This window comes from Aythya marila (genome assembly GCF_965140915.1).
Source record: "Aythya marila genome assembly, chromosome: Z".
NCBI classification, from domain to species: domain Eukaryota; kingdom Metazoa; phylum Chordata; class Aves; order Anseriformes; family Anatidae; genus Aythya; species Aythya marila.
Window position 1 is genome coordinate 50294986 of NC_139080.1, and position 23514 is coordinate 50318499.

A 23514-nucleotide genomic window follows, 5' to 3' on the forward strand; every position below is an offset into this window, starting at 1 on the left:
CTTTCAATGGAATGGTGCCCTATGGATTAACATGTTTGCTGGATGTTTGCGTATAAAGGTCAAGTTTGAAATGTTTGACAGAGTCTGAAATTTAGTCATAATTAGCATTCTAAGTTAACAAGATAAAAGTCATTCTTCTTGCAATCCAACTATTTGTCAGTCTGTAAACACAACCCCTCAACCACAATATGAAATTCAAGTAGTAACTCCAACACAAATCTGGCAGTGGTCTTCTCAGTAGAGCTAGTTTAAAGTTTTTGGACACAGGGCTCATGTGACAAAAAAATGTTGCTCAGGACTGAAAAAAAAAAAAAAAATTGATTTGAATGTAACAGAACATTTCAGCTTTTACTATTTCTTTCCAAAGAAAGGAGAAAAAGTGAAGTAGGCGACAAAAGAAACCTGGGCTGAAAAAAAAGGCAAAACATATTCAAAGCAAAAAAATAAAAAGTCCAATGACACCTCACTCTAAGTGTAGATATCATTTATATTATCTTTACTGAAAATAAGAGAAGTAAGAAATGCTCTGAATTGTAATATACTATTTTGAAGGTTATACTCCAGCAGCTGAGGCAAAAAGAAAAATCATTCCAAGACCTTTCTGTTCCTTGTAGTTCTACAATTATGTTCATTTTACTTCAAATTTTAAGTAGAGCTGATAACAATACAAGAAGTAGCATACAGCAGGGCTCTGACTCGAGACAACACAACGAACTTACAAAGTGCTAAAACAAAATAGAAAAATTACTCTCACCATAGAAAAACAAACAACAACAACAACAAAAAGGCAAAACAAAGCAAAACAAAAACAAAAACAGTGCTGCATTTCAGAGTACTACAATGCCTCCTGTTGAGAAATGCATTTATTTCTTAATGGCTATGTGGCTATGATAAAACTTATTTGCTGGAATGTATGGAAAGAAAATTCCCAAATCCCTCTCCTTCTGTTAATGTTGAATATCATCAATAATCAAAAACCATCTGATTCCGTCAAGTTTCTTACCGTGAAAAGAAACCCCCTAGCCTTCTTTTGACCTGTGAAGGGCCAGGGTCAAGTATACATGTATTATGAATATCTCTCCACACAACAACACAAGTATACTATGTTGCTATGTACTGCCCCAAAATCATAATCTATTCCCAAATAACTATGTACAGTGCAAGCTTTATACCTATTTTGCAGAAGCAGCGCTACATTCCTGTAAGCATTTTCAACAATACTCAATATACATGACCAAAACTGTTTGGATACATGACAGTCTTTGAAGGGAATTCATTACGCTTGATCTTTTAAAGTGTAACATATGAAACAAAAGAGATATATTTCATTTAGATTAAGTTAGATTTTGGATTTTAGAAATGTTCAAAAATATCAAATGCAATGTACGTTTTATGACTTTGCCCTTATTAAGCAATATTGACTTTATGTGTGAAAGCCACATAAAACAGCAGCTACTGGATGCAAATCAGCCTGCTACTAGCTGTGAACTAGTTTCATGTCTTGTCCTTGGTTATTAATTTCATGTGCAGAGAAAAAGAAACTGACTTCAATAAGCAACTGCTCTTGCTTAGTTACGTCAGCTCTAGGTAAAAGATTGAAATTCTTCTTTAAATATATGTATGCTCACTGTAGTTTCACATGGCTTATTAACACAGCTGGAACTGCTCCAAGGTTAAATCCACCAGGAAAAAACAAAACAAAACAAAACAAAAAAACCTGCTCCTTTGTAATGATTAAGGTATCTGTAATGATTAAGGTATCTCCAATGAACTCCACAGGCTCAAACAGATTGAGACTAAAACATTCAGATCTAAAAAGTGCTGGCTAAAAAACAGTAACATAATCTCATTCATAATTTTAAGAAGGAACTTGTTATCTACCCATAAAAGAAAACTATGTTGTGAAATAAAAAAGTATTGCATGGATACACACTGCATACAAAGCATTTAAATTACATCACTGTAGGTAAGTATTTCTCACATTAATTCTGAAGAAAAGATACACAATATTTGTTAAGAAAACAAATCTTTACAGTCGTGCCCTAGGAGAACCATGTATATAATATATATTCTTATCAAACATGTAAATATCTAAATGAAATAGATATTTTCTTTTGCTTCAGAAAAATAGAACTTTTGCTGAAGCTGTAGCAGTGGTTTTTTTCTACTACCACTACTGCTTCCAGCGGAGATGATTTACAATTCATACTATGATATGGTACGATAGATTTCCCAGTTTCTTAATGAACATCCTCATCATTTCATCATAACTATTTATTCTTTCAAAGCACACACACCTTTACAACTTCTGTGTTGAAAAGCTGTGGTTCAGCTTGCAGAGGTGTTACATAAAACTCATTACCAACTAAAGTATCCAAACAAATTCATCAACTTCATATGCTCATTCACAGCTTGCTGTCCCATAACATAAATCCACTACCTATAACAGAAGGCCACAGGAATGAAAACAGCACAGTAAAAAAATATAATCACTTTAAAAAATATGCAGACATATAAAACATTGTTCTTTCTTACAGTGACCTCACAACATACAAACATGATTTGAGCATGTCCTAATTTGTAGCAAAACATTTTAAAAGGCTAGGGAATGGTTATTATTTTTCCCTTTATAGTAATTCAATTACATTACTATTATGAAAGTGTTACACAAATTCGTTACATAGCAATATATCAATATATATCTCAAATTTCAATTCTGAACTTTCTTGGTTTCACAATACATTCAAGCTTGGGTTGTCTTGACATTGACTATATGCTCCTTCTGAATCCCTTTCCTTATAACTGCTCTAAAATTTCACTAATTTTAGATGCTGTTAAAAGAGAAAGATACCCTTCCACATATCACCAGTTTACAGGTGATAACCTGTAAACATTCCTGTGCTATTTCACAGCTCTTCTGTTATGGGACCGGTAATCTTCTGGCCATTAGATTATTTTTTGTTTGTTTGTTTTGTTGTTTTTAGTTTACTTTAGTTTTTCCTCATATTTTAAGGCAATAATGAATAGTAAGAAATACAGAACAAAGCTCACGTAAAAAATCTTCTGACTTCAGGGAAGAAGGACAGGGACTCACCCAGGTATCCCTTCTACTACTGATCAAGTTGAGAGTCTACCCAAATCTACAGTCTATATGAAATCAAAAATTCATAAAAAAACAAACTGAAACTCCTGAAAAGGAGTTTCAAAGCTGAAAAAAATGTAAAGAGCATATGTTTGTATAGCACTATATATATATATATTTATATATATATATATATTTATATATATATAGCACTATATATAATATATATATATATATATATATATATATATATATATATATATAATCATTTCAAATTTAAAGTATTTTATAATGAACGAGTATGACATATTCCTGGGAATTAGGGATAGTATGTTCTTTCTGATGTTGTCTACCCACTAGTCAAAATCATCCAATGTGACCAAGATGAAATCAGTAAAACAGAATAGATTCACACCATCTATTGCACTCCCTGTCATCTTGGAAAAATAATGAAGCACTCAATTACTATTGAATGCCTATTAGATATAATTTCAAGCACACAGAAATTGTTCATGAACTTCACAAATGATGGATCTGTTTTTATAAAATTAATGTACCTACAACTGATATTGTTTTGGCACATGCTATGAATATTTATATATGGAGTTAAAATATTTATATATGGAGTTTGTTCTAAAGTTTCTACACCAAGCTTTGGAAGCAGCAGTATAAAACACTGTTGGGATATACATAAGCAAGTACTGGACAGAAAACATGCAGAAAAAAAACTTACTCTTCTGAAAGTGCCATGCAGCAATACACTACAGATGGCATGACCTTAGAATTACTGATGATGTAAAAGTATAGTAAGCCACTAAAACAGAAACATAATTTCATGCCCTAATACATTTGGCTTTCGATTCAAACATGAACATTTCACATTTGAATTGGCAAATCAATTGATCTGTGAGCATAAATAACAGCACTTATCTGGACTTGATTACTTCGAACAAATGACTTTTTTTTTAGCAGTTCAGATGCTTAAGAAATGGAAGAAAAAAAAACCTTTTTATAGAACTGACACTTAGAAGTCTAATTAGCACAAGCTGCTCTGAACAGAGTTCCAGATACTGAGGATTTCCAGGAAAAAACAAAACAAAACAAAACAAAAAAACTCTTGTCACTCATCAGTGAATCAGCAGCGAATCAGGAAGCAATCAAATCAACGCACTTGAACACTTAACAAACAAGAATTTCAAGTGCAAACAGAAAACACTAGAAATGTATTTTTTTCTCTTTACAGCAAGAGACACTGATGATAACTATACCTACATGTGTTTATGTATACAAATATATATATACAAATGTATATATATATATATGCAAAAATACATATACATACTGATGAAAGATACTAGAAGAAACAATAGGATAAAAATGAATGAACTTTCGCTGCATTTTATGCAAACATAAATCCAGTTTTTATCACCTATTTTGTTAGTTTATGATCTATGTAAATCTTGAAAAAGCAAAACTTGTAGAAAAACTTTATCAACAACTAATAAGTATGTGATTTTATGCTCCATAACGCTAAGTCTACTTTTCTCTCCTTAAACAAACTGTTGCAGCTTAATCTTTACAGTGGGAAAAAAGAATAAAAATGGGGAGGGCATATAAATACATGTCAAATAGGCATAAATAAATACTAATGCATACAGTTTTAAGGTCTTCATTATTACATCTTATTAACAGTCCATAGTTGTTTAATATGTTATTATATGGATGGTAGAACTGCTGGAAGTTGTTTGGTTTCTTTTAAAATGCAGCTCTCATGGAAGGCATCTCTTTCTTAAGATGAAATTACTTAATTTATTTTAAATTAGTATTATTTTAATAAAAAAAAATATTGAGATTACTAACTTAAGACGAGAACTAACATACTGTTATTGCCCAGATGTCTACTTGTACTAATTCTGTCCTCTACGGCGGTCAAAGTAAATTCACAGGCAGTGGAAGCACAGATACCCATTTGGGGAACAATATAGAAATGCTGCCTGGACAAAAAAAAAAACACACACACACACACACAAAAAAAAAAAAAAAAAAAAAAAAGAATGTCTTTAGGTACGTTGGTTGGAAAAGTAAATCCAAAGAAAATGAACCCTCCTGCAACACAAGTCAGGAGATCTATTGATGACTGTTTAAAAGTTTAATTTTTTTACACAGAAGCAGAAAAGTCTACTTTTAGAAGTTATGCAATAAAGACTTTCAGTCTTTAAATTACATGGGTAAGAGCGAAAGCTCTTATGAAAGCTTCATGGAACTCTGTTATATAAAATTATATAACTTTTGAAAATGAGACACCTCCCTCTTTGGCAACAAAACTGAATGGGTCTTTCCAAAGTACATGAGAAGCTTGCTTCTTCGTAAGCCAGAAACAGGTTGCACACAGCATCAGCCATTCAGAAGAGTTCTCACAAAATACATTCATAAATAAATTTATGTTGATGATATGATTTTCATTGATGTATCAGACAAAAAAAAAAACAAACAAGCAAACAAACAAAACAAGATACATGGTTTACTTTGAATTGAGTATCATGTGCCTCACATTAAGAGTTAGTGCCCACTTCTTGCCATACAAGTCAGTTCTATAAGCTGACAAAACCCTTACCACTATACAGAAGGACGGGGAGATGATGACAGTGAACACTGTGGTACTCCACTGGAAGTGTTTTTGACAGCTCAGAATTGTTTTCTATGTTATAGAGCTTGTTCTAGGCAGTGTTATAATGTTGTTTTGCAGTCCTCTAGGCTATTTGTGTAGCTTTCTCTATGAGTCCCTTCTGGGACTCACATTTTTTCCTGGGTGGCAGGATTAAACCACAACAAAGCACCATACATCCACTTGCTTGCTCCCCCTCAGTGGGATGTGGAAGAAAATTGGAAAGGTAAAAGTAAGAAAACTCATGGGTTGAGATGAAGACAGTTTACCAGGTAAAGTGACCCTAGTCACTCTGGTCAGTTTGGGTCAGATGTTCTGGTTCTGTCCACTCCCAATTTCCTGCACCCCCAACCTCCATTCTGGTGGGGCAGCATGAGAAGCAGAAAGGCCTTGGGTTTGTGGAAGCGCTGCTCTGCAGCAACTGAAAGAGTGGTGCATTATCACCAGTGTCTTTATCAAAAATCCAAAACATACACCATACCAGCTGCTATGTAGAAAGTTAATTCTATCCCAGCTAAAACCAGGACACTGGGGAAAAAGAAACAGGAAAAGATATTTGTGTGAACTAGCCATTTTCTGGCCCCATGATATCTAAACATGGCACTCCTGATCTTGAGTTTAGTTGTAGAGAAACAGGAATAGGAATTTCCTTCTACTGAGAAAAGCTTTTATTACTGTTCATTACTTTCTGTGATGTAAATATACAGACCATTAGAAAGAACTATCTTTTTTAACATTACACCAGATGGGAAAATGGAGAGCTTGAATTCTGCTTTTCTTTGATAGAAAAAAGCCTACAATAGAAACTAAGAAAAGACTGCTCTCAATAGATCATCATAAAGATTAGAAGATCTGTAAACACAATCACACAATTTTTCTTTTACTTATCTACAGTTGTATAAAGCATTACAAGGGTTAACATACAATGTGTATGCATGGTATGAAGGCTGCATCAGTTCCTTTGACTAATTTTCTCTACATTTCCATGTACATGTGCATCCAACTAATCTTTATTTAGTTGGATCTTTATTATCCACCTTTAGTTTTTCTATTCCACATTTGATTTACTGTGAGCTACCTGTTTAATAAATTATTAAAAAAAAAAAAATAAAAAAAAAGTTTTCCTCTTTGTGTCTGATTAATAAACCCCTAAAATAGAAGGCTTAGAGGAGACTGACAAAGTGCTCCTTCAGTGCTCCTGAAGCTAAAGGAGGAATGTAGGGTGTGACTTATTACAGCTGTGCCAAAGAAAGCTGAACAAAAAGGACCAAAGGATGGCCTTTGTTTGAGATAAATTCATGTATCAGTTCAGTGGATTAACTGGTTGTGTAAATGTTTTTCTCAGAGTTAATCAAAAGGGTGTGTCTGTCTTCTTGAATTAGAACAGTTATTCCAATTATATAAGCTGAATTAATAAAATAGGTGTCCTTTGCATGCAAACCTTGGCTAACATGGAGTATTCATTACTTTTGAAGAAAAAAAAGATACAAAAGAACATCTTATAGATGTTCTATACAACTCCTGTATATCATGAGTTGGAAGGGACCCCTAAGAGTCATTGAGTCCACCTTCTGGCTCACCACAGGATCAACCAAAAATCAGACCATAGGTCTGAAGAGTGTTGTCCAAATGCTTTTTGAGTACCAGCAGGTTCAGTGGCGTTACCACTGCCCTGGGGAGACTGTTACAGTGCCTGACCACCCTCTCGGTGAAGAACCTTTTCCTAACATCCCACCTGAACCTTCCCAGATGCATTCCCCCCTTCAACATCATTGTGAACATGTAAAATACAATTAGACCCTTATAGTAAGATCACAGTTAAAATGGACTTTCTCAATTTTAGAATGTTAAAAGTGAAGGCAAATAAGATTAATTATATGAAAGTCAGTTTATAGAAGCAAGTGATCAGATTACTGTGGTAAGCCTCTGAATCTGCTCTGGTCAATATGTACTCAGGAAAACATACAGAAAGGATACAGCCCTGTGTGCCTGAACCCTAAATGTATTCAGATCTGATTTAATAGCAATTTAAATCAATGATAGTGTTGTAATCACACACACTGTGTTATGTTATACAAACAATATTCTGTTTTTATGGTGTGTAGAAAGATATACTGCCTGTATTTTTATGTTATGAAATTAATTCATTGAAAAAAAATCAGTAAACAGAGCTGGAGAAAATGATTACCTGTTCTACATATTTCCTTCTAAAACATTTTTAGAAAAAATATAACATCTGATACGTGTATATGGGAACAAATATCTTAGGTGATTAAACAACCTGCTGACTACTAAATGACTTGTATCTGGTATTGGTCTATTTAAAAAAAAAAAATGAACGTAAGGCATAGATTTAATGATGGCTTTACACTGTATAATGTACTTAAAAACAGTTATTTTTCACAGAATGCAAAACATCTTAGAGGTCTGCAAACTGAAGCCTCTGGTGTGGTATGACTTATAAAGGAAAATTAGGGATCACAGACTCTAAGGGAGATATAAAGATATCTCCCTTCTAAGGAGGGATATCTTTGAAATGATAACCTTCAAGGTTATCATTTAAGGAGGGATATCTTTGAAATGATAACCTTCTAACCTTCTAAGGGAGATATCTTTGGTATTTTTGCCAAAAAGGTAAATGAAATTTTAATTTCCCGAGAATAACCAAAGTAGGATTTACAGTATAAGAAATTACCATGTGACTACTTGCTAACATTAAGAAACACAAAATTACATAATTTTATGAAGATGATCTTTTCTAATAATTTGCTTTGCTACTGAATATTGCTACTGCCAACTGTTTAAGCTATAATTTTTCTAGCACAAGCACAAATTTAAACATACCTTTATAAAAAGAACACAAAGAAAAGCTCAGTTGATTTAAAAATACATAGCTGGAATATATCAAAAAACATTTTATTTTAAAGTATGTATTAAAATGCTCCAGGAAATAGGAAATACACTGCGCAAAACAGTATGTTTATGAAAGAGGTGACGTACAGGTGCATTTCAGACTTCTAAGGGAGCTATGTGCCATGTTTATATTTTAAAAGTTCCCCTGTCTTTCAAGATCAGTTTCGAGGTAGTCTGCATTTTGTAAATAGAAATTTTCTACAACTTCTTAAAACTTAAAAAAAAAAAAAAAGGTGCTCACCTTAAAACTTGAGCTATATGTCATTTCAAGATCTTTTCTGTAACTTGCCTAAAAAGCAGAGAATACTTGTTGCATGTCTATTTTAATGAAAATATACTATATTTTTAAACTATCTTTTTCTCTTACTCTGCTTCTAGGAAAATCTCCTTGCCCACAAGAAATGATCATGAATTGATGTTATCCTGCAAAGTAAGATGATCCAGTAAATTGTCAAATATGCCTCCCTTGCAGATTTCTGAAATGTGACTTCAGAAATTTTAAAATACTATAGACCTACACCTCTGTACACCATAGTCAAAATACATTAGCATCAAAGAGCAAAATATGTAATAGAAGTAATTAAGAATTATGTCAATCCAAGTAGTGAAAATATTAATCCAGGTGCCTATCTCTCTTCTTGCCTCCCTGACATCTAGATTTCAGTTCTCACATTCATAAAATGTACAGCTGCTAAAACTCATGTTCTGGACATCTGTGAACACTGCAACACCTTTGATTTCATTTCTTGTCTCATTCCATTCCATCAAATCATTTTTTTTCTGAACATGCTTCTAAACCTTGTGTAACATCAATGTCTCTTCCCTACGTGATCTAGTCATAATAAATTACCAATGCTTTTCCTGCTCTTGCAAAGATTCCAGCCTTGATACCCCATTAATCCGATTTTCCTGTGATTTAATTTCTAGTGAGTTCTTCCCTTTGCCTTGTTACCATTCTCTGTTCAACAAGTACGTGTGAAATTGCTCTTGAGATGTATAATTTTCATTTTCTGTTTTTATTTCTGCAACAATATATGAGCAAACAAGAATTTCTTACTGTCTTTTGTATTTCTTTTTACTGTATCTGCACTACAGAAATGACACTGTGTGGTAGTGACATCAAACTATTCCTTGATAAACAGTACTTCAGCACAATAATACATTTCCACATTTTACTGTAGTCTGGGTACTGTAACACATTTCTCATGTTTCCATGAGATAACCAAGAAACACGAAGTTTATTTTACTGTTGTTGAGAACCCACTTGAAGAAAATGTTTAGAATTTATTTATTTATTTATTTATTTATTTATTTAATCCTGGTGTAACCTGCATTCTCTTTTGTGTGAGAATAGGAGCAGATAAGGGGATTAAATCGGGGGGGGGGGGGGGGGGGAAAGGGTAAAATTCATGGGTTGAGATAATGACAGTTTAATAGGACAGAAAAAGAATGGAAAAAAATGTCACTTGCAATCCAAACCATTCTACAATTCTATGACTAGTCAGCTGTGATTAATTTTTTGTTTGTTTTGTGTGTCTTTGATTTTTAGATAACCTATTACTCTACAGTCAATTTTTTTATGCTTGTGACCTTTAATTTTTTGATGGGAATAAACTGAATTTTGTTTCATTGTAAGAGAGATGAATGACAGATTTTGAGACTATTTATAGCAGATACCAGTAGCACACCTTATTAGAAAGGTGAATCATCTTAACTAATGCCTGTCTGATATATGAGAACAAAGGCGGAGGTATCTTGAGAAGAATCTTCTATTCAACTTCTTTTCAGTTAAAATTATTTGATTTAAAAATACTACCATTATTTCATCTCCAGATATCTATCCTGTATTCCATCTTAATCAGTGCCATCTAAGCAGTTATTATTATTCTGTGAAGGTGGTTTTGCTGCCCTAAGTAAGAGTCAGTGCCAACTGATCAGTAGATCAACTTGCACTTGCCCTGATAAGTTTCATCAAGACCATTTCTCAATGTTCTTGCAAATTGTTTAAATGTCAAAAAATTTGTTGAGTTTGTTGGGATGGTCCTCAAAACACTTGAACTTTATGAAAGCAAGCTGAAAAGGTCTTTCTTCTTCCAGAAAATCCACTATCCAAACTACCTGTGCAAAATCTCCAAGAACAAGAAATGAGAACTAAAGGAGGTTGCTTTGTCTCACATTTGCAACAATAGATCCTGACCAGTCCCTAACTGAGCAAGCTGATTAAATGATGACTTACTTGATGAGAAACTCATGTTCTATTCATGTTGGGGTACCAGCATCCTGAGAACATAAACCCTTCAGTACAGCCTGAAAACTTAAAAACAAATGAACTTGTTGCCATTTATGTGTCGTAAAAGGAAGATATGGTGTATATTACAATAGAAAATCTGCACAATGCAAGGCATTTATATGAAGAGTGAGTTTTGGTGTTCTTTCTGCATGGCAGACTTTTCACTGTTTGATGTGGTTGCCTGGATCATCTACAGTTCTCTCTACAATTACCTCTCAAATACCAAAAATCTCTTTCCTTTCCACCTCAATTAAAGGTCCCATGTATTATTATCTACCCATCCTATTCTTCAAATTCCAGAGAAAAATATGCTGTTAGATAAACCACCTAATGAATGCATTATACTGATGCTTTTTTTTCAGTCAATACTATACTATGAGGGCTACTCTGTTCAAATATTACTTTGCAAACATTTTTTAAAGCAATAAAAATACTAGACATCAGTATATCTATCAAGAGCTCAGCACAAGACTCATTAGAGGAATGGCTAGCTAGTTAGAAAACAGGTTTATTTTACAGCCATATATATTATATTGTATGCATGATACATGACAAGAAACAATTCTTTATACAACGTAATATAAAGCATGCATCAGTACTATACAGTATATAGAGAGTAATTGATTATTGATGCATGATTACCTACAGCTGCCAACACATTCAAATTTATTATGAATGTACACAGTATTTCATCTAAATGTTATCCACATAAAAACAAGCTATTAAAAAACAAACAAACAAACAAACAAACAAAAAAAACACTACTGTAGTGGTAAAGTCCAAGAGTCCATAAAAGATATTTTTAAAAGATTACAGCCCCTTGGTCTGCTTCAGTTTTTCAGATTTGAGGTTAGAAAAGTCATGCCCACATTTATCCCCTATCTGTCCTGCTTTTGCCTTAATGTGAGCATGGCCTCTTCTTGCAGATAACTAGCAACAGGACTAGAGGACATGGCCTCAAACTGAGCCCATGAAGGTTCAAGTTGGAAATTTGGAGAACTTCCTCAGAAAGAGTGGTTAGGCATTGGAACAGGTTGCCCAGGGATGTGGTGGAGTCACCATCCCTGGGAATGTTTAAGGAAAGTTTGGATGTGCTTTGATGTGATACTTAGGGACATGTTTGATAGGGTAATACTGGTGGACTGGTAATGGTTATATCAGATGATCTTGGAGGTCTTTTCCAACCTTAACAATTCTGTGATTCTATGTCTTACATACCATGGCCTATTGCCCTGATGTTTCATAGGTATTTCACAACTTTTCAGTCTGGAATATTAAAAGAGTTCCTACATGAAGTTAAAACATATACACTATAAGACAAATTACTGTGATAACTAGCTTGTGATTTCCTTTTGTTTTGTTTTGTTTTATCACCAACACAAAATACACACACACTGAATAATACCACAGATTCTTTTTGCTTATTTGGCAATGCCTTTTTCTGATGGACATAGGAGTTTTGCCTATAATAAATGAAAGTTGTGGCTCAAAGCACACGTTCTAAATGTTACTAAATACAGTGTTAAAATTCTTTATGTATACTAAATCCCTCTAGATTATAAGGTCCCTTTAAGACAGAATTTTAAATACCTCATGTAAGTTGAGACTAAATACAGAAAATAATATAAGTACAAAAATTTAACTAGAAGCAGTATAATCTGCAGAAAATGACATTTTTACAGAAGGGATACAGTTACACAATAAATTCCCCAAAACTATGGGTGGTATTGTGGGATATTACAGGACCACTTACTGAGGTCAAGAGACAAATTCAGCAGCTAAGCATGTGCTTGATACTGCTGGGATTTTGACATATGTTAAGAACAATCACAGCATGTGTCCTACATGAGAAAGAGTGCAACTGAATGCATCTGAACTGGAGTGTGCAACAAGAATTAGACATGGCTCTGAATAGATGTAATAATTAATATTAAAATGTTAAAAAAATCACTAACCTCGGAGTTATTTTACACTATCTACACGATCTGAAAATGTTGATTTATTTAGTAACTGAGCTATGATTACATCTTTAATACTATCTCAACTACCCTGCACTAATTTTTAACTATTAAAGACAACTACAAATACCAACACTATCAACAAATACAAAAAATTATCCTGAATATCAAATGAGTAACATGTTAAGAGTGTTTCATTTTCAAAAATTATTATTCCTATCTAAAATTTACAAACAGATTTAACTGAAGATTTTCAAAGCTGGAGATGAATATAAAAATAAAACTTCTAGTCTATCAAAACATTCAAAACCCTACTATTTTCTAGTCACAGATCACTATGATATAATTAGTAAGAAAGCCGTAAGTGATTTTTCTGTAGCATAATCTGAAAAACAAAAAGCTGATCATCCAATCCCCCCATGACAGAGGGGGTGGAACTACATGGTCTTTAAGGTTCCTTCCAGCCCAAATCATTCTATCATTCTATGAAACAAAACAGAAAAGAGTTTTTTTTCTTCACTTTCAACTCTCTAAATGCATTGGCTAACTACTTCAAATTAAAATAAAATACAATAAGGAAGAAGGAATTGCCTGAAGCGGTTAGTCCTTGATCAATTGTTTAAGGAAGAAAAGACTTGTTTTTAAAGAATTCTCAGTGGTTAGTAATTAAAAGTAAGCTTTGTGATTATGAAATTGCCATCAAGAGTCCATTCAGAGAGATTTATTCTGTGTTACTCTACTACTGTTCAGATTAATTAAGCTTTAAACACTTAGAATAAAACACTGGAAAATAAAACAGTCTAATGTGTTGTAACTGCGTTATTTTGTGTCTGAGTTACAACACAGTTTGAAAACAGATTCAGCTGTCTTGGTGTGAAAACCTAGGTCTCACCTCACTCACTCAGTGATGCCAACTCAGTAAAACAAAATGCATCATAAGGAAGAATTGCATCTTTGAACTTTGATGGAAGCAAGAAATGTAATTAATGTTAAGACTTTTATTATAATTATATTATTAGAGGAATAAAATTGTTGTTTGCAATAGTGAAAGTATGGATTTGATGACATAGCAAATGTATTGTCCTAGTTTCTTCTGATCTTCCAAAAAACTGTGCAGAGAATGCAATAATTCATTTGATGTTTTTTGACACACAAGGCAGACAAATCTGCAGAAAGGGTAGGAGGAACTGTACTTGTTTCCCCCCAGCACATTTATTTGGAATTACCATCTAATTTGCTTCTGCTTTGTTGTACTTTAAGATACATGTCTCTCACCAAAACAGAGTTTTATTCTGAAGACAGCAGAATTCAAAGTTTCTCTGATCTTTTAAAAAAACTCTTGCATATTAAAGACATTTGTAAACCAAACATACTGTATTACCATATAGGAATCTCATTTTAGGAAACTTTTGCAGTTCTGTATTTCTACATAGTTCAAATTATACTAAATACAATATTGTAGAAGTGTCATAGGAAAAAGCATCGTTCAAAAGCCGCATCTAAACAGTGTAGTTACTCAGTCAGCTACTGGGCACATATCTGAGTGATAGAAACAAAAGATCATAAGGTGAGATTAAGTGAGGTCATTTCTATAACTAGCTTCTCCGCAAAAGTACTTGTTTTTCCTGCTCTCACTATATGAAATGTTGCTTTATATGCAGGTCAGTGAACTTATGATCTTGCTGTAAAGAAGAATGTTGTAAGAATGCAAAATAGTATGTATTGTAAAGGTTGTATCAATGGCCTTACATAGATGAAATTGCCATTGGAAGTTTCTTGTAGATTAGATGGTGCATTCTCTGAATGCCAACAATCCTACTGACAAAAATTATGTTTCATTTATATAGGATATGATAAGAGGATTGTCTACTCAGGACAGCTATTGTATTTTAGAGTAAACCAGTCAACACACAGGACAAAAACTTTAAAGAACTCCTCTTTTTGCAATAACATAAGAATACACACATCTTCCAAGCTTATCTTTTGAACCTCCAGCTGATTTCATTTCTCCATTCTCTGTGCAAGATAGACAGGATCCTCCCGCCATCTCACTACTATTTTTGGGGCAGGACCTATACATAGGATGTACACTTTGTCCTTTGGAGATTCTATTCTGCTCCTGGCTACTCTGTTACCTTTATCAGTCTTGCGGAGAAACCCAAAAATGCACATCAAAGTTAAGTATACTGTAAACAATAGGCCTCAAGGCTTACAGATTATTGTTTGGCATTGATGAACCAGAGATTTCCCTTGCCACCTGCAGGTTTAAGCAACTGAACTGACTTGTGTAGATCTGCAGTTGCCTTAAATAGTACCTTTCTTGATTATGATGATTTATTTTTGTTTGCTTGTTTTTTGATGATGATTACATGATTAAGTCTAAGAAAAAGGAAAAGAAAAAAAAAGCCACCTTTCTAGTGAAAACAAACTATTATTAGCATCTTCTAGAAAACCAGACACAGGCTACAGGATCCAGTTCTGACCATGGGGAGAATATAGAAGAGGGGGAACAGACATTCTGTTGTTTCTTTATCCCAGGTAAACCAAATACAGTCACTGAAAACAAGGTGGTAGCATCTGTTCCGTCCTTTCCTTTTCTCTTCCTCCAGAAGACTACAGAGTCTACTAATCCCAAACACAGGTCATAGACCCAACTATACAAGGTGTCAGAGACAAAAAGATTGTCTCTGCCTGAACAGGTCAAGTGGTAAGGGTTCCTGTTCTGCAGAATGCAGAGACTTGAATTAGCTTTAAATGAGCAACATTGAGTACCCACAGTAATCCATCCACAGTGGAATATGTATGGCTCAGCATGAGAGAACTCTTGCTTCTCAGCAAACTGCTACCACTTCCCCAGCTAATTAGATTAAAGGTAGCTATGGTTACACAAACCGAGTTTGGTTACACAAACTGATTTTTTTGGCTAAAACAAGAGACAACAGATGGATAAGAGTGAGGAAGCACAGGGAAACACTCTTAAAATTTACTTTCACAGTGCTGCTGCCCATATTCTGTGATGCTTCTCTGGCTGCTTTTTTGGTGGTAATGGGTCCTCAGCAGCCAACTTCAATTTATTCAGCATTAGCCTCCATCGGACAATGATAGCCCCCCTAATTCCCTATTTCTGTTGTATCTGTATGTGTAGGGCTGGACTAAGTGTTGGTCTGTGGGGACAAATACTGGAGAAAAAGCCCAAATACTTTGTATTAAAGATCTACAGCTTTCACATTACAAAAAGAAAGTAAATAAATCTATCTTTGGCATTTTGCTAAGTTGGATGGAAGACATATTCTTTCACTTCATTTTGTTTTGTAGTCTTTATTGTGTACATGTTTGTCTGATTCCTTACCAGTCATTATTTGTATCCTTCTTATTTAGAACCTTTATGACAGAATGGAGACCCGATGGCGCCTAAATTTTCTGCTATTGTTTTTATCTCTGCAACACTAGATGTTACCAAAGTTAGAAATTTATAATACAGTATAGTTGTACTATTCCCCTCAAACAATCTGAAAAAAGTTTTAAGGGAGTTCTGTTTAGAGATTGCAATACCAGCATTTTATTATAAATTCCTTTCTAGTAAAATTTTAAGATTGAAATACATTTTGGGGAAACAATATTCTTATAGCTGATGTTTTAACTGAAAAATGATATCTGAAAATAGAGGATCAACTGGTATGCAATCAGTTTTTTAAAATAAAGCTTTTTTCTTTTTTCTTTTCTTTTCTTTTCTTTTCTTTTCTTTTCTTTTCTTTTCTTTTCTTTTCTTTTCTTTTCTTTTCTTTTCTTTTCTTTTCTTTTCTTTTCTTTTTTCTTTTCTTTTTTCTTTTTTTTCACAAACCCTGCTCTTTTATGATATCATAAAATACAAAAAAAAATTAAAAAGTCTCTAAACAGTACTTAACTACCTTCTCCTCTGAAAACCACAGCCTATCAGAACATTGCACTTACTCTCCTCTGAGATCAAAGAAATGCTGTAAACCCTATCTTTCGTAAAGCATCAGAAAAGTTCCATTTACTATTCCTGAGACATCCTATTACTTGGGAATTTCAAAAAGGACGAAGATTATAAGCAAATGGTATCAATTTTAAAGGAAGCTTGTTCAAAACTATACAGGTGTGTCAACTGGAGATGTATTTAAAAAAAAAAAAAAAAAAAAAAGCCTTACCCTGTTGCATTAAGAATATTGGAACAATCAACTGATGTCACTCTACTTAAAGCAAAAGCTGTCTCTAAAATGATTCGTATTTCTGACATATTAAGTAAAATGGAACTCAACTTATACATGCTGAGAAAATTGCTGACCTTCCCTTCACTGAGACTTTTTTTTTTTTAACTGTGTGTAGTGGTTTACTACAGGCTTAGGCTAACTAAATCTGGAAATACCTTTTTTGTTGTTGTTGTTTTCCATTTTGTTGCAATCAGTGTTACTAGAAAATTTTACTAGTTATCACAAATCTTTCAAAACATTAACTATGGTCACAACATTTTACACAGTACATGTGCAGTACACCTGTGGACTTTTGACAAGGGATAAAAGAAGACATTACCTGAAAAATCAGATAGCATACTGCCTGGGAAAAATATTAGGATTCAGGTGCTTAGTGTCTGATAGCTGGAAGGGTATATCTTCAACAAAGACTTAGGAAAAAAAAAGGGCCAAACCATCAATTAATATTCACTATAGGATAATACTACTAAAGCAATGGCTTTAGTAAGAGTAAATAGTAGAGCAAGTAGTGGAATAGAATTTATAGTAAATAGTAAATAGAAGGATAAATAATAAATGATAGAATAGAAGAATATAGTAAATAGTAAAGCAAATAATAGAATTGAAGAATTTTTGTCTACAATGTATTTTCAAGTTCTCCACATTCTTTCAGGATAAGTTTACTTTGAGCATTACAACTTGGAGTGATATGGTTGTATATCAATGTTTGGTACTTTCTTAAAAGCTGCATCATAGACACTAGAAATACAGACAATGCAATGAACATGAAGGCTATGCTGGGTTCTGATTCTCTCAACAGGTAACTCATTACTTTGTACAGGTCATTTAACCTGTAAGTATTGCCAGCTATAGCAATTACACTCATTCCTGGACTTTTGAAAACCACTTCATGATGACACTGTTGAGAGAACAGTGTTACCCACCCCTGAACACTTCCAAGGCATGAGCAAGCTCTTATGCACCTCACTAGACCCTATCCACCAATCTAAATCTACAGCTTCGATGCAAATGCAGAGCTGCATGGAAGCTCCAAACAAAACTTTTCAGCTAGTTACGTACACTAACACAATTTCAATGGAACACAATTGTGCGATTGTGCTAACGTGCTGATTCATTCTGCTGGCACAAGGAAGGACTGGAAAAGGAGGCAGCAGGATGCTAAACCAAGGCAGTGAGCAGCCTCCTGTGCAAGCCCAGGAAGAAGACAGACTTGTTTAGAAACACTCATTTTTGCAGTTAACCATTTTAATCATTTTGCACTTAACAGAACTCCAAGTTGATGACAAAAGAAGACAAGCATCATTTTACAATCTGTCCTTGCCTGCAACATTTCACTGTTATATCTAGCTCACTGTTTCTACACAGGACATTAGCTAACAGCAAACAACAAATATAATACAAACGATGTCTAAGAGACTCAAAATCTTAACTGCTGGAGTAGAAAGGTAGCTAAAAGAAGAGAAAATCAAATGTGCGTGCACTTGCTTCAACAAATAGTCCTCCTGTATTTATTTGTTGGCCTAATCCTTGAAGGGAGTGAGAAATTATATGTTGATTTCCATCTGCTGGTACTGAGATGTTTGCAGTGATCCGCTAACAAACTGCCTTCTGAATCATTGCTCATTTCAATTAGTTAAATGTGATAATACCAGAAGATGCATACACAAGAACAATACAGCATGTACTAGCCCCCAGTTTACACTTTGTGCTGATTCTTGACGATTCTTAATTTATTGAAAGCTGACAACTTAATGAATTTCTGAAAAACATAAAAATAATTGAGACATCTAAACTCAGAATTTTACCTGTCTACAGTAAAAGAAATTTAAAAATTTGAAAGAGTAAGGAAATTAGAAGACTCCAAATCAAATTTAAAAGATAGCTACCTCTGATTAACAGCCTATTTGGAGGACAATGATCCCCTAAACAAGCTGTCTTTTGGAGACAGAGAATCTTCGCCAGTTTCAGGTCTAAACTATTTTTCCCATTAGCTAATTTAAATTTAATTTGTATAAAAATATCTTCATATGCGTCCCATCATCCCCTTGCACTACCCCCTGTCTTCCCCCCCCCACCCAAATAAATTAATAAATTAATAAATTAATAAAATTAATGTTCATTTTAGTCCTAGTTCCTAAAGACTGAACAGTAAAGTAGGATCTGAAACCTCTCTTTAAGTTATGGAGAGCTGTGAGAATCAGTGGTGGAATAACAGGATCTCCTTTCTGTGGAAGCATTGGAAATAGGGAGTGCATATGCGAACAGAACAACAACAACAACAACAACAACAACAAAAAAAGTGCTGCAGCCAAAGAACCATGGGAAGCTCAAAAACATTTTGGTCTAGTCCATTTTGATGCCAAAGCAATTGCCTTGTGATTCTCCACCCAGAAGGAATTTCACAGAAGCTATGACAATTGACAATGATGAACTTAGAATAGCTTGTCTGAAATCAGTGGTCCTGTGTTGACTGATAATGTACGACATGAGAATCTAGCTTTTTTTTTTTTTTTTTTTTTTTTTTTTTTTTTTTTTTTTTTTTTATAGAAATAGGACGTTAGTCAAGGAAGGAGGAAATTGGAGTAGTTCTGGATTTACAGTGTAAGCTAGCCCCCAAACTCCCCTGGCCACAGTACAGTTTTCCTAACACTTCTAGCAATAGCACAATACTTAATAAAACTCTGAAAAATTGTAAAATAAAAAATACTCTACTTTTGAAACTTCAATATATTTGGGGAAATTGAATAAAATTCTGAACTAAAGAATAATATTATATGTTTCAAGTTTTTGACATATTTTTGATATTTTTTTTTCTTCTCAAGTGAGTTCTTGGTTAATGTTAACTATAAAACATTAACTCACTGTCATTCTAAGAAACAATGAAAAAGTATTAACTGAAGAGTTCTGAAGCTCTGAACTTCAAGTACAGTGAGACAGAAAGCACAGACAAATGTATTTGCCACCTAAATGCATTATAAACTGGTCTATATAACAGAATATTGGCACTCACTCTGTCTGGCTTAAGTGGATACTCATATCCACACTGAAAAATGTGTGTTGGCATTTACTGAATAAACAATAAATCCAGTATTTTTTTGTTTAGTACCCATCACTGGGAATAACTACAACAACCCTTTCCAATAATGACATCTGTCCTGTAATGTTCCTTTCTCCTGAATTTCACTTCTGGATTGAGTTATGTGCTACAAGGAATACCGTGAGTGTCTCATGTATGTTCACAGTTATGCTACCATTCCAACAGAATTGCCTTACTATTCTTTTTATGGTAGACAGGAGTTTGTATTTTGGTATATGCTTTTGTTTATTTTCTTTCTCTCTTTCTTTCTTTCACTGGCAAGCTCTGGAAAACTAGGAATTGTATGGTTGATACGACATTAGCATTTTTTGTCTACGCCCTTTGATAAATTCCGTAATTTACAGCATGTTAAACATCCCTGGAATTTGATATCTCCTTTGGCCTAAAAAGATGTTATATGAAGATCTATAGATCAAAGAGCTCTTGCTTACCTTTCAATTAACTTCTACTGGTGATCTAATCTAGGACTAAAACTCAATGTCTGAGTTTTTTAGAAGTTAGTGAAAGCAAAAGAAAAATATGTCAAACTGAAACCACAGTCTACATGTACTCTTAACAGTTTTACATGGGACGGGGCAACCCTGGCCATATGTACAGACTGGGTGACAAGATGCTGGAGAGCAGCCCTGCAGAGAGGGATCTGGGGGTTGTGGCTGACAGCTGGCTGAATATGTGCCAGCAGTGTGCCCGGACAGCCAGGAGGACCAACCATATCCTGGGGTGCATCAAGCACGGCATCACTAGTCAGTCAAGGGAAGTGATTGTCCCGCTCTACTCTGTGTTGGTGCAACCTCACCTCAAGTACTGTGTGCAGTTCTGGGCACCACAGCACAAAAAGGGTGTAAAACATTTGGAGAGTGTCCAGAGAAGGGCTACAAAGGTGGTGAAGGGCCTAGAAGGGAAGACGTGTGAGGTCACTTGGCCTGTTCAGCCTGGAAAAGTGGAGGCTAAGGAGAGATCTTATCACGGTCTACAGCTTCCTCATGAGGGAGAGTGGAGGGGAAGGCGCCAATCTATTCTCTTTAGACACCAGTGACAGGACCCTCGGGAATGGTGTCAAGCCGAGGCAGGGGAGGTATATGCTAGACATCAGGAAGAGGTTCTTCTTCTTACTGAAGAACCCCAAAACAGTGTGAGGGGGAATGAATTTTGACAGAAAACCTCAACATAGCCAGCACTTACTTTAATTGTAGGTACCAGAAGATGACTTGCACAACAGTAAATATCCTGTAAGTTTCTGAACAGTTATATGCTTCATAAACACTGTATTACTCTATTACATTATATTCTTACAGTAAAAAAAAAATGACATATTCTTATCAAACATAAATCCACAGTAGTAAAGAAATAATCATATACATGCTTTAACTTGCTATTCTTAATTAAGAATACTAAAACAATTTGTTATTAAACTGTCAATGATTTTTTTTTAAATAAATAAAGAGTATATTAAAGAAATGAGATAGAAATATAATACTTTTTAACGCTCTATTTAGTTAAATGGATGTACAACAAAGTACTGTATATCTAACTATCTAGATACCTGTATATATCTAACAAAGTATTATTGGTACTTTAGACATCTGTATTTTAGCTAGTTACAGCTACCCATTGCAGATGCTGCTGTCATATTGCAGCTTTACATATCTATTTATGTAACACTCACTTTACGAAGTGGTCTATACACACAGCCTCTTACGTTTATTTACTTACCAACAGTATCACATGGTTCGTCTTTATGCACGCAGAAATCCTTCCTAGAATTGGGGGTGGAAAAAAGAAAAATGTTAAGCAAGCCAAACTGTCAGACTCACAATGATTGTGTGACCTATTTACAAATACCTTATGTGGCTCAAAGAATAAATACATAACATCATTATCTCAACAAAGAGTATGGGGAAGCAAAGGCCACGAATACTCAAAACTTCAAATATTCTCAGAAGAGATTTAAGAGTAGTCAGGTGACAAAATAATGTATCATACATTTATATTGCATTTTACATAATTTTGCCTTTTCTTAACCATTTCAACTTTTTGAAATGTAACAAGTCTAAAGTTAGTCTTCAGAAATTTGCAGAAGTTATCTTTCATTTGAAATAAAAATACCTGTGATACTTAACGCCAGATCCAAAAGAAGCACTGTAATCCAGGATTTAGATCAAAAAATAGAGTAAAATTGTGCTCCAAAGTCAATGGTTAACATGACTAAAAGAAAACATGGTGTAAGTGCATGTTGGACAAGTATTTCTGGTGGGGCATCCATTCTAACAGTGCTCGATTTCAAGTTAACTCATTGGGAAATGAATATCACCAACACAACTCTCAGTCTAGCCACAGTTCTAAAAATGAGAGCACTTAATTGCATTAAGTGGAGTAAATACTTGTACTGGGTCTGACTGGGATGGATTTAAATTTCACTGCAGCAGCCCATACAGTGCTGTGCTCTACTCTTGTAGCTACAACTGCACTGGTAACACAACAGTGTTCTGTCTATTGCTGAGCAATACTAGCACAACATCAGGACTCCCTCTAACCCCTCCAGAGCCAGCAGGCAATAGGTGAGGCAATAGGTGAGGAAGGAATATCACCAGGGCAGCTGACCTAAACCAACCAAAGGGATATTCCATACCATATGACGTCAGCCTAAGCAATAAACAGTGGAAGAAGGAAGGAAAGGGAAGCTCTTGTTCTTAAAACGCCTGTCCTTCCAAACAATGGCTACGCATGTGTAGTGGGTTTACATGGCAAGGTTTTGGTTGCATGGGGCCCTAGGGGTGGCTTCTTTGAGAAGAATCTAGAAGCTGCCCCATATTAGATAATGGCCCCACTGCTGACCAGAGCTGAGCCAATAAGCAATGTTGTTTGTGCCTCTGTGGCAGCATTTTTAAGAAAGGGAAAACAAAAAAACCTGCTGCCACCCAGCAGCTGTGTGAGAGAGGAGTGAGAAACAGCCCTGCAGCCACCAAGGTCAGTGAAGAAAAAGGGGGAGAGGTGCTCCAGGCGCCGGAGCAGAAGTCCCCTGCAGCCTGTGATAAGGACCATGGTGAAGCAGGCTGTCCCCCTGCAGACCATGGAGAACCACGGTAGAGCAGGGTTCCACGCCGCAGCCTGTGGAGGAGACCACTGTGGAGCAGGTGGACCTGCACTGATGGAGGCTGCAGCCTGTGGAGGACTCCCGCCAGTGCAGATTCCGGGCCGGGGCTGTAGCCCATGGAGAGGAGACCACGCAGGAGCAGGTGACCTGGCAGGAGCTGCTGCCCATGGGAGACCCAGATTG

The 23514-nt window shown here is 34.9% G+C and overlaps 1 protein-coding gene across 1 annotated transcript in view; it reads right to left on the reverse strand.

Moving 5' to 3' along the window:
* The window catches only part of ADAMTS19 (ADAM metallopeptidase with thrombospondin type 1 motif 19), a gene marked incomplete at its 5' end in the record, with an annotated part of 160394 nt that overhangs the window by 82757 nt on the left and 54123 nt on the right, over positions 1-23514 (reverse strand). The window contains one exon of the mRNA XM_082784065.1: positions 21951-21994. Coding sequence (XP_082640191.1) covers positions 21951-21994 — 44 coding nt within the window. The remainder of the gene's footprint in view (positions 1-21950; positions 21995-23514) is intronic.